The 13334-nt window shown below is 40.0% G+C and overlaps 1 protein-coding gene across 4 annotated transcripts in view; it reads right to left on the bottom strand.

Moving 5' to 3' along the window:
* The window catches only part of NIPBL (NIPBL cohesin loading factor), a 271388-nt gene that overhangs the window by 129945 nt on the left and 128109 nt on the right, over window positions 1–13334 (bottom strand). For all 4 annotated transcript variants that reach the window (XM_039543426.1, XM_039543430.1, XM_039543427.1 and 1 more), the window contains one exon: window positions 6866–7498. In XM_039543426.1, coding sequence (XP_039399360.1) covers window positions 6866–7498 — 633 coding nt within the window. The remainder of the gene's footprint in view (window positions 1–6865; window positions 7499–13334) is intronic.

Here is a 13334-nt window from a genome sequence, read left to right as displayed (position 1 = left end):
GCCACCAGTTACAAACTACAAAAGAAGTAAGTTCATCTTAACTTGCAACAACTTTTTTTTAGCTCCAACTTTATATCTTCACCTTCTCTGTTACACATGACTGCACAAAGAACAAGGGCCGAATTATTCGCTGGACAATTCCTTTTGTCATAAATTCTCTTCTCCCATCCTTTCAATAGGTACAGTGGTAGTCCTATTATTAGGCCATAGTCTCAATAAAGCAGTTTTATTTTAGATCTTAAAATAAAATACTACTTTACTACTATCCTCAGAGACCAGGTTCACACTTCAACAAACTTCTACTTGGAAGAGTCTAGCCTACACTGCCATTAGAGTCTACACTATATTTAAAAAAAAAACATTCAGAAGTGTTTTAACATGTTTTCTTTGCTTAGTCTGTTATTTCACCTTCTTTAAAATGGGAAATTCAAGCAACTTTTACAGATGGACTGTAACATCTAATTTCAGTGACTAAACTGAAATTCCTTTTTTCTTCATTATTACAATCACATCTATGTTAAATAGGAAACTTTTTTCATTGCCAATGCTACATAAGGACACTAGCTCCACCTAGTGTAGCGTACAGTGATACAAAATGCAGACTACATAAAGTTTACCTTTCACACATGAAAAATACATACAAGCATCCTATTTTGTCTCATTTTCTTTTTTTTGTAGGAACACTAATATATATATATATAAAACACATATATATAATGATATATCCATCCAAGTTGTCCTCCTCTCATATTAAGTATTCACAAATGCCTCATTTCAACTTCTTCCTTGTATCTGTGACTCTACTTTTACACAGGATAAGTATACAAACGGTAAAACTCATGTCTTTTTTTTTTTTTTAAGGAAAACAAAGAATGATCTTAAGCTTCTACCATTCATTTTGTACACCAGTAACACATTGCCTGTAGCTACACATTTTGTCATGAAATTTATAGGCAATATTAAATTACACACAATGCCTCAGGCAACATCAGTAATTAATTCTTATTGCTCACTGTGTTTTTTTTTTTAAACGTAAAAGTTACATTACAAAAAGATTACTTACCAATAACTGTAGTTTTGAGTGTATTGCTCCTGCATATCCACACTCTTGGGATGTATGTGTCTGCTGCTTTCAGCTTGGAACCATCTAGAAAAGAAGCGCCCACAGGGGACATGCAAGTGCCCCCTCACAGATCGAAACACAGGAAGCAAATTTATAAAAGGGTCCGAATAGCCGTTTCTTCCATTAGTTTGAAGAATCCACACAAGGATACCAAAGAAGTGAGGAGAATGGATCTTCAGAGGCAATGTACTGGAAAAATGCAGTTACTGGTAGGTAATCTTTTTCTCCTTTAAGAATTGCCTCTGTAGATCCCTAGTTTTAGGGAATTAAGTGCAGTAGCCTCTCAGGAGAAGAGCTGAGAATTAAGTGACAGTTGCATGACTGCTCTAGATTCATTAATTTGGGAGAGAACAGTACTCTGTACAGCTAGAACTGTAACTCCAGGTAAGTTTCTATGACAGACACATTACATAAAAATGATTATGAACCTGCCTAGGATCCAAAAGAATGAGTGTTCAATCCTATAAATACAGGGCCTCCAACTAAAATTATTGCAAATCTGAACCCAAGACTAATGCATTTTGAAACTCTAAACAGAAATGGATTCCCCTTTTGGATTTTTCACTAAAAGCTATATATTAACTAGATGACTTCTAGATGGGTTTTCTTCCTTCCTCTTTCTAAACAGTAGTGTACGGCCCTATTAATATTATGAATATGTTATCTACTTCCCAAAGTAACGTATGTGGTCTAGGGGAAAAACATTAACTAGTTGACATAAAAATAGGAGGTGATACTTTTAACCCCTGTAAGGAAGGTCAGCCATTAAAACCTCCAGTTCATTCTCCTTGATGAGGTTATAGCATTCAGAAAGGCAGTTTTCAAGTTTAAAAGGTGCCTCTATTAATGTTGTAAGTACTAAGTTTAAATCCCAAGATATAATAGGCTCTTCAACTGGAGAGTTAGTGAACATTTAAAAAAGTATAATATGATGCAAGATTAAAACTTTGAACAGTAGGATCATATACAAAAATAATGTACATAAGCATCCTAACAGTGGCAAGAGACAAACCAGATTTTTTTCAAATAAGACAGTCAAAATCTAAGGAACTGGTGTTGATAAAGGTCCAAATTGTTATCTAACCCCAAGAAAATCTCTTCTGCTTCAAAAAACCATTCCTTGTTGGAAATTTTCTAGATTGTAACTTTCCTGCACTTTCTTCTGGATCTGCATCCTTCCCACACAGAGTCACATGTCACTTAGGGCACGAACGTGTTCACTATCTCTGTCTATCATGCTGTTTGCCAAAATTACTACCTTGATGTGTTTCTATAACTGAACTCTTTTACAAGGATAGATTGCTGGCCTATTGCTCAACCTCCAACCTGAAGGACTAATTGACTGCTTTTGGACTGCTGGTGCCCACCCTTTGACCTGTCCAGCTTGGGTGGTGCTGTCAGGAGTTAAAACTCCTGCTAGTAGAGTGCTCAGGGACACTGGAACACAAACTTTCCCTCCATCTCAAGGTGTGGTCCCCAGGGAAGGCTGGACTTCCTTAGAACACTCAATGTCAGAATTTTATAAAGTACGCTGAACAGACTAAGATCAGAATGAAGAATGTGGCTGTGCTCCCAAGAGAAAATTCAAAAATAGTTAAGAACAGAAGCATCAAGAAATACAGAAAGTCTGAATACTTAAATTGATGAGCCCAAGTAGGAGCTATGAAAAATAGGTACATCCTTGTAATTTCCAATTTTCCTGACTATGATCAGAAGTAGAAACAAGGAGTCTTGTCTACCATCCAAAATAAAAAGGCCTATTAGCATATACAGGTCTACCCGTGTACTTGACCTGGGGTTGGGTCACATCATGATAATTCTTATCTCAAAGAGATGCAAAGATTATCCCATTTCCTACAAAATCCTTCAGGAATCACTCATGTTGCCATTTATGTCTTCTACTGACACCTGAGACTTGATAAACAGAAGCTGGATTAAACTGATAAGCCACCATTGCCATCTTTTCAGAGAATACATGTCCTAAGACAGATGTTTGATGAGGACGTTGAGGCCACTGTGACATTTAACTGGAGAGGCTTTCTCACTCCATAATGTAGGCTCATACCATTTATCATAATCTTTACCAGTTTTTTTTCTAATACAGGCAAGTTGTTCACAATGCTGATCAATTTAGAGAATGATTCCCGAAGTGGAAGAGGAGGAAGAGATGATGGCTTGTTCTTCCCAAGAGCAGGCAAAGAAAAAATTACAGGTTTTCCCAAAAATTTCAGTACCTTTTGGTCATGATGGAAAGACTAAAAAAGGTCATGTAAATGAAGGCCCAAATGACCATAAGGACAAAATAATGAAATGGATCCCAGAAGAGCTTTTTGGTGTGGGGCAGTGCATCAGGGTGATGCTTCCAACTCACATCTGATGAAGCTAAGGTCAACCATGTCAGTTCTTGGAGCAGCAACCTGTGCCCTAATATCTCCCTTTTTCTTCTTTATTCCAGAAAGATTTGGCACAGCCCAGAGAAAGAGGCATCTGCTTAGTACGCTGCTCCAGTGCCATCATCAAAGTTGAGGTCTCCACTCAACTTGAAGCAGCTTTGTTCTGAGGGAGCTAAATACAGGGGTATTGGAATTGAGGCACTCAATGAGGATGGCACCATAATCTCCAAAGTCTATAGATCCCCATCCCTCATATGTACCAACCAATCTCAAGAATCACAGCATTTCTTTCTAAAGAGCATCATTCATGCCAGTTCTGAAAAGAATCCCCAGGAGAGTTCCTCCTCTTCTCCAGAATGATTCAACACCCACGGAAAGAAAATGTTCATATGCACCAAAAGCCTTGAAGTTTAGACTATGGCTGTGAGAAGCCTTAAGAGTGCATCTCTGAGAAAGTACAGTGCTGTATAGACATCATAACCCCAAAGGACCCCATAGCTGAGGAAGCCTTGGGAAAGACCACCAAGCTTTCAATGGTTCCTGGGGGTGATCATATAAAAGAAGCCTTTGATGGTTCTAGGACCAGCAGGCTGAGATCAGAAGGTACTCTTCAAGGACTAGGCACCAAATACACTTTTGTTCATGTTCCTTATCCTGAGAGATAAGGCATAAAACTCAGAGCAGCCTCTGGGGAATTACCCACTCAAGAACAGGAAACACTGGATGTATTTGTCCGTAGTGAACATTTTGGCTTTGCAGTATGGGCATCAATTAAAGCCTGTGCACTTGTTCTTGTCAGCCATACAAAACCAGGAGAGAACCAGAGCCAAGAACTAGCCAGAAAAACCTAGGACAACCAACTGCACTGACTGAAGTCAGGTCGCACCACCTTAGGGATGCAACACTCAAATTTTTACACGCAATGGCAGAAAAGTTACCAAAAAATTAAGTAAAGAACAGACCTACACTTTTCTTAAAAACTAAGTATACGCAAAAAATTACAGTGCAGAGAGACAGGAGCACTAAGATGGTTCAGTAGCCACAATGAAGTACTAACAGAGTGGTTTGGTCTATGAATCCTCTTTTACAATATTGCTCTGAATATTTGAGTGCTGCAGAAGTGTGGTCATGCAACCCCAAAAGACACTGCTTTTCTAGATGGTTCTCAGTTTAAGGCCTTGGAGAACATCCCAGGAGCTGGGATCTACAGAGACAATTCTTGAAGAAACAAAGGGTTAGCAAATAAATTGAAAGCACTTAAATCAAGTTAAATTATTAGTAGAAGAAGTGTAGCAGCTTAGCCATTCAGAAAAGCATTTATTTCAATCAAAAGTATATTAAAATCAGATTAAGAAGGGATACCTTTGAAGAGAGCACATATTTTTCTCCATATACTGATTATCTGCAATGATGCATAATGTGACATGACAAGACTCAAATTTATCACCAAATAAAATATTTTTAAAAGTTTTATTAATTCCAGTTATAAATATTAAATGGGTGGATCAGCCATAACAACATTTAGGTTAGAAACATGTTTTGACTTATTTAACAAAATTTTTGGTCTAAATAAGGGAAAAACTTGTGCTCTCCCTGGATGGGTGATTAAGTCTGCATTTGTTAATACCCACATTTGGTGCCAACTAAAATAGAGCCCAGTCCAGATGTTGCTTCATACACAGGGGCGGCTCCAGGCACCAGCACGCCTAGCACGTGCCTGGGGTGACAAGCCACGGGGGGCGCTCTGCCAGTTGCCGCAAGGGCGGCAGGCAGGTTGCCTTCGGCACGCTGGTCCCATGGCTTCAGCGGACCTCCCGCAGGCGTGCCGCCGAATCCGCGGGACTGGGGACCTCCCGCAGAAAAGCCGCCGAAGGCAGCCTGCCTGTCGTGCTTGGGGCGGCAAAATACCTAGAGCCGCCCCTGTTCATACATGTCCAGTTGCAAATGCATTATCAAGTCAGAAGTTGCCCTGTTTAACTTCAGCAAGGCTTTTCTCTGACACCTCTGCTAAATTAGCATCAGACTTAAAAAGATTTTCTCTCAGAAGTTAAACCACAGATAGTATACAGGCTGCCTTTAAACAAAACTAAGGTTTACCCATTCTCATTTAACATGCCATTTTCACATAACACACACACACACGCACACACCTTGTTTTCAATGTCTAGAGGTGGGGTTTTATTCCACTGTTATAACTTTATAACAAATGACCTTCAAACTGGTTAACACGATCAGAAACGTAAAATAGCACCAAGAAAGGATCATCCTGAAAAGGCATCTATGGAGGGCAGGCTTTAGATATAGATATTTAAATAAAGAGGGAAAGGGAAAACTCCAAAAGTTAGTCTAGCCTCTATGGCGTAAAGCAGTGGTTCTCAACCAGGGGTCCAGGGACCCTGAGGGTCCACCAAGCATGGCCAGGGTTAGACTCCCTGGGGCCCAGGGCAGAAAGCCAAATCTGTATGGGGCTGAAGCTCAGGGCCCTGAGGCCCGTCACCCAGGGCTGAAGACTAAGCCTGGGTAACGTAGCTTCCCCAGGCAATGCTTGCTACCCCCTAACACCGGCCCTGACTTTTATATGCAGAAAACCAGTTGTTGTGGCACAGGTGGGCCATGGAATTTTTAATAGTATGTGGGGGGAGGGAAGGCCTCAGAAAGAAAAAGGTTGAGAACCTCTGGCGTAGAGAACACAAGTCTGATAAGTAGGTACTGTATATAGTAGTTCACTGGAATATGTAATTTACAGATAAACAATGGTGTTCACTTGATCAAAAACTAAGGCAACGTAGAAGTATATATTATCCAATCATACCATTCCCTTTAAAATAAATGTACAATTCTGAACATATATACCTTTCATGTTAGATACGACTGGTGATAAAAATAGAAGTGGTGTAGGAATTCTATTGTAATTTCAAAAAAAGACTTTTTACTGTATAGTCAGTAAACTAGTTCACAAGGGAAGTGTCTCTTTCATCAACTAATTGATCCATTATTTAATATCTATTAGAAACTGATTCCATCCATCAATGTAATTGTGTGGTACTGTCAGAATTCAAGTAACATCACAAGCAATGTCCTCTCTATCCTGATCTAATGTCATGGCTCAAAATTAGAGCAGTTTATGAATAATTTAACTTTTATTTCTTATAAACCCAAATTAAAAAACCTAACAACTTCACTCTCCAGATTTTGAGGAATGCAAGCAAAGTAATACCAGATATTACACACATGAAAGGTCAGAGTTCATCTTGGACAACAAAGATGATTGCAGTATAAGAACCTCTACAGAACAGAATAGAACTATGTGATGATGGGAAATAATAGGATATATACACAATCCTTTTACCTTTATCTTGGACTTCTTTTGAAAATCGCTCCCTTTCAATAGCTGATTCACGTTCTATCCGCTCAATTTCAGCCAATGCATCCAACTCTACTTCATCATATGGCGTTATAGTTCCTTGTTGCGAAACCTGTTGCTGTGTCTGTACCACAGGAGTTTGAGGTTGTTTTGCAGCAACTGAAGTGTTCTGTTGTAAAACAGGCACTTGTTGTGCCTGAAGGAATGCTGTCTGTTCATGCTGAGGCAAACATTGAGCAGCATTTAGTGGGCGATTAACATCCTGTGGAGTAATGGGTGTTTTAGAAGTCTGTCCTGGGTACTGCATATTAAAAGGAATATCACCCTCTGACACATTACTGTTTTCCAAACCAGAAAGCATATCATCCTGCTGGTCCATATCTGAAGATCTTACACGAGAGAGTCTTAACGTAAGTTTAGTGGAGTCCTTGGAAGGTGAACTAATGATATCGTACATTGCAGCTTTTTCAGTCTGGTCTTTTTCATCCTTGCCTAACTTCATTTTCTTTTGTTTCTTTTGCTTTCTTTCTGGAGAATCTAACAATATGTCTGGGGGTACATCTCTAGGTGATGAATAAGGTGGAGGCTGAGATTGTACGATTAAAGGTGGTCTTGATCCTAGAATAATAATTCAGAAAAACTGAACAGTTATGGTGTTTCACAGTTTATATAAAAGCACACTAAATTATTTATAATGTGTATTTCTACAAATATTTGTGCTTACAAAGAGTAAGTGTATAAATAAGATGCATGATGAAGAACATCCTAGGGCCCGATGTAATACAGTTAGTTGCAGCAAAGGATGCCCATATCTTCTAGCAATTTATTTTAGCACTTCATATTTAGTGGATAAAGCACCATTCTAGTGAAGATGGCCAGAACTTTTCCCACAGTGCTTATAAGTTCAGGCCAGGACATCAACTATTAAAGATTTAGGTTAATGAAAAGGTAACCTGGTCTATGGGAAAAGGAAGGGTTGAAGGCTCCATAGATTCTCGTGGGGTCCATGCTGAAAACTTAATGAGCTATAGACAGACAATAGTCACTATATCTATGCATTTCCAAATGCAATAAAATGAAATCTGAACACATCCATAGGTCACAGAAGGCTCCCTGCTTAAAAATGTTCTTGGAAAGATGAAGTCAGGAAGCATTTCAAAAGGAAAATAAAAATAGCCTTCCTTAATTCTTTATCCCTGAGTATGTCTATTTCTTTTGCAACTTTCCTGCTTTAGGGGAGTTCTTAGTAAATTTACCTAGAGGCAATGCTTCTGTCCACAAGTGACTGAGGATATTGTTTCTGCCATTACCTCTCTTCTAAAACACATTCATTCCAAGTTTTGAGCAAATTTACAAGTATTTTACAAACAGTAACTTTAAAAAAGTGGATAATGTTCACATACACACCTCCCGAATTCTTTACAAATTTAAAAAACCTCTTTTCATCTTAAAATAGTGCAAGCTCCCTTAATTCTCTGTTCCACAAAAAGCCTAAGAGAATAAATAAACTTTGCAATGGTCAACAATTTGAGCTCTGTTGGTCCAGTGTGGGAGTGACGGTGTGGAGAAGTGAAGGGCACAAAGGGTCCCTTGCTAAAAAATACCCTGCCATCAAGCCTCCTCTAGTTTAAACATGGGGGCTGTTAGCTTAAACTTTTCTAATGATATCATAATAGCACTTGAGGAGAGGGGCGGTAGCTACAATTCAAACCACTTAGACATTTATCAGTTAACACCTTGAACTGCATTCAAATGAATTGGAAGGCAGACTGCAATTGTAATACGATCTATGCAAGTAAGCATGAAGCCTTATTCTGCAGATGAAGTTTCTGATTGATTTTCCAAGTAGCTCCAAGGACAGCACATTGCAATACATGGATCTAACGATGACAAAAATTAGGTATAACTGTGGCAAGGTCCACATTCAAATTAAAAGCTCTCTCCACAAATGTCCTCTTTTCCTTTGTCCAGGCTCTTGTGCCTTGCTTTTTCTCCAATTCATCATGATAGGTGTTCTACAACCTCTTTACACTAAACATGGCATAAATTGGATTTTACCTAATCCTTTTTTCCCTTTCTTCATCACGACTGTCAGTTACACTATCCTCCCTCCCACTAAAGCCTGAAACCATGAAATTATCTTTGATTCCCTTTCTCCTCACATCCAGACTCTCAAAATCTTGCAGCTATTCAATCCAGTATTTCTCAAATCAGCCCCCATCTTCATCCCCCAGGCCAAAATCCTGGCTTCTGCCAAGGCTGTTTCTCACTCTGCCTTCCACCACTGACTTCAACTCCTGTGATATATAACTTGAAATCCTTTTGACCTCAAGTGTAAATATTCCAGAACCTACAAGATCAGTTTACTACAGCATATAGGAGAAAATCTATTACCTGATGATTTCCTTTCTGGTATCGACCCTTTGCCATCACAGGACATAAAGACTGTATTTCTCTTTTGGCAAGTACCAGAGGTTTCACAAAGGCGCTTACGTGCTTGCGTCCATTCCCCACACACACTTCTATTCTCGATCCAAATGAGTACTTCTGAAACTGTACTGGAACACTCAATTCTTATTCTTAATTATACCTTATTCAATTACATTAAAAGCCTGATTCTCCACTGCCTTTCACCTTATGTAAAGTATTTATACTAGTGCAAAGTGAGTGTAAAACAGTACCATTCTGTGCTTACTTTGCTCTGGGGCATGACTTCTACATAAGGTATAGGGCAATAGAGAATCAGGCTTATTCTATTTAAGAGTAGCCTGAAGAGGCCAAAGGATCTCAGAAGAGGTGGACTGGGTTGTGAGATTATTCCAAGAAAAATAATCAGTTGATTTTTTTCCATTCTGGATTCTGACTTCACCATTTGGGATCTGGCAAGCAGGAAGAAAAAAATAATAGTGAGGGAGAAGAAAGAATAAACAAGAGTTTCCCCTTCCCTCCTGAACTGACCAATTCTACTAAGATACAATTTACCAGCTCTTCTCACAAGCAGCATATGCCATGCTCTTTTGTATGTTGAGGCATCAAGCAAAACGATCTCCTGTTATGTTATGAAGCATATGTTGACCTTTCGAATAACTCTGAAGCATGATGAGCAACCTGGCCCTTAGGGAAAATATAATAAGGCTCATTCCATAAGAGCAAAGGTTTCTGAAGACATTTCTTGCCAATGTGATTGTGACAAGGAAGAATGTTTTCATAGCAAGGGAATTAGATGATATCTGCTTGAATGGATAGGTGAAGATCCCAAGTAGGGAGGATAGATTTGGTTTACATAAGAGTGCTGCTATAATAAACTTTGATACTATGGGGTGATCTACTAGAAACTTGGATGAGCCTGATTTTATAACAGTCTTTAGTGCTGAGACACAAGAAGCAATGGTGGTGGTGGTCTTTTGGTCCAAATGTAGGCCACTCTGTAAGACATCCAGCAAATCAGAAAACCTGACTTCTTCCAGTTGATCTTTCTTAGAACCAATAGGATAATTTTGTCCAAACTCTTGTGTAGGCTGAGAGGGCGCAAGGCTTATGTGAGGCTAAGAGACCCTCCATTACTTTGGAAGGGTTATCCAACCTTATTTAGGACTTGCTGCTCAATAAATAAACAATCAGACTGGAGTAATCTGGGATGTGATTAAGAAGCAGGTCCTAAAACAGGACATCCTGCCTGTTGGGGAGAATAAAAGGAAGCCTGTGCAATATCTCCAAAGCATTTGAGTCCCACACCCTTCTTGGCCAGTCTGGGGGGAGGATGACAGCTACAGCATCCTTCCTATACCTTCGTAATCATTCTTCCTAGTAGCAAAAAAAAAAAAGAAAAAAAAAAGGAAGAGGGTGAGAAGAGTTTTAGAGACCCTGACTTGGCAATCTGTGAGCCTGACCATCTTTTCCCAGTGATCTTCAGTCTACTTTCCTTGCCTTGTCTCTTGCATTACAACTGAACATGAACATATCCCATTAAAGTATGTCTCAGCTAAGGCTCAGGTCAAACTGAGCTAAGCCTCTCTAAATACTAGCTTGAATACATGAAGGTTCAGGAACCATTATTAGCTCTCTCTCTTTGATGGCTTAGCCAGGCAGGTTTTGTGTTCAGCAACCCTTTTGGGTTGATCACCCTAGCAGAGGTTAGATGAACTTACGCACAGGAGACAATCTACTTCTCTTTGGCATTTAAATTAAATTTCTTGTTCCTACCGCTTGATGATATATTTGTACCACGGTTGTCACATTTTCTAACTGAACCACAGTGTGTTCCTTTCTCAGATTATCCTGGAAGAGCCACCCTGATCATGCTCATCTCTAAGAAGCAGATGCTCTGGAGTTTGACCTATCATATTCTCTTTGTTATGATGCCGTGGGTCTGATCCCACACCCTGAAAGGCATCACCAATTTAGGATTCAGATTGCAGAGGGGGGAATCCTACCATCAGTCAGCTTCTTTTTTCAGAAGAAACAGAGGGAACAGATCACTCTGGATGGAACCTTCACCTTCCATTGCATCTCCTATTGGAAACAGTTTCTAGCCCTCAAGTGGAAGCCTTTAAGCACTCTCACATACCATTTGGACAATAGAGTAATCCCTATGCATGGGGCCCATCTGCCCTATGACCTATAGGTAAAGATGGGCACACTGGACATCAGTACCAGAAAGCTGTCAAAACTTTGCTGCATTGGAAGGACTCTCATTCTGTGTGCCTATCTTAATTCATGGTGAGGTGATCGACAACGGTTCAGGGATTCTCTTCTTTAAGTATATCATCCTAGAGTCTGGACAGGGTACTCTGAGTTGATTACTGAGGGTATGTCTGCACAAGGGGTACAATCCCCATCTAGCCCAGGTCAGCTGACTCAAGCTCATAAGGCTCAGGCTCTGGGCCCAAAAAATTGCTGTGCAGACATTCTGTGAGGGTGGAGGGTTCCAGAGCTCAGGCTCCAGCCTAAGACCAATTTTTAGCCCCACAGCCCAAGCCCTGTGAGCCGGAGTCAGCTGACCTGGGCCAGCTGCATCTGTGCCATATAGCTATCCCTGAGAATCACAGAATCATAGAAAAGTAATGCTAAATGGACCCCTGAGAGGTCACCTAGTCCATCCCCTCATGTTGAAACAGGATCAGGTATACCTAGACCATCCCTGACAGGTGTTTGTCTAATCTGCTCTTAAAAATCTCCAGTGATGGGGATTCCACAACTTCCTTTGGTAAGCTACCCCGGTACTTAACTAACCTTATAGTTAGGAACTTTTTCCTAATATCTAACCTAAATCTGCCTTGCTGCTACTTCTTGTCCTACCTTCAGAGGATATGGACAACTGATCACTGTCCTCTTTATTACATATTTAAAGATTTATCAGGTCCTCCGCGCAGTCTTCTTTACTCAACACTAAACATGCTCAACTTTTTTAACCTTTGCTCATAGGTCTGATTTTCTAAAATTTCCAGCATTTTTGAGGCTCTCCTCCGGACTCTCTCCAATTCGTCCACATCTTTCCTAAAGTGACACACCCAGAATTGGACAAAGGACTCCAGCTGAGGCCTTACCAGTGCCAAGTAGAGTGGAACAATTACCTCCCATGCCTTACTCATGATATTCCTGTTAATACAGAATGATATTTGCCTTTTCTGCAGAGGTGGCTACCACTACTCCTTTCTTCTCTGGTGTTCTTTTTTGGATCACAGTCCATGGAGATGTGTCATGAGCTCTGGTATTATTTATCATCCAATATATAACTGGAGAGGAAGTGTAGGGGAACAATCCTGAAGAGGTCTCAGATCTTCCTGAGGGAAGATCAGAAAAGATGCCAGATCACTTGGCAAATAACCCAAATACCCACTCCTTGGCAAAACACAGAGAACTTATGAATAAAAATACTATATAAAGATCTAGATATCACCATTATTGTTACTGTTTATGAAGAACCTGGTTTGGTACTCTTTAGAGAAGGATTTACAGAAGTTTGGGGGAGATTTTTCTATGTAATCCTGCAACATTATTGATTGATAAGCACAGTCCTGTTTACCAAGTTTTGTTGCTTAAGAGAACCCTTGCAAAGATGTCTCCATCTGTTTCTTGGCTGGCATGGGTGGAATATGTAGAGGCCCAAACAAATCATCCAGACTCTGAGCCCCTTCTTTTAGCACAGTGAGGGCCTCTAGATTGGGAACAATTGTGGCAGGGCTCCCCATTTGTAACTCCAGAAAAGATCTCTTAGCAGATGGAGCACCTTTTGTTTGGCTCTGCCATGATGGAGAAGAGTAGAATAATGAAGGCATGGAGCTGGATGAGTAGTCCTACTTGGGGAATGATCCACTACACACTTCTCATGGCTCTCCCAAAATTTGGCTTTAAAAGAAGACGTGGTAACAGGAACCATAGGAATACTAAGCCATTGCTCTGTTTGCATGATTGTAGACACAGAACCTAAATTGTAGGCAGAAGAGGCATGCCC

The sequence above is a fragment of the Mauremys reevesii genome, linkage group 6 (assembly GCF_016161935.1).
Source record: "Mauremys reevesii isolate NIE-2019 linkage group 6, ASM1616193v1, whole genome shotgun sequence".
NCBI lineage: Eukaryota > Metazoa > Chordata > Testudines > Geoemydidae > Mauremys > Mauremys reevesii.
This window is presented reverse-complemented; position numbering and strand designations above follow the sequence as displayed.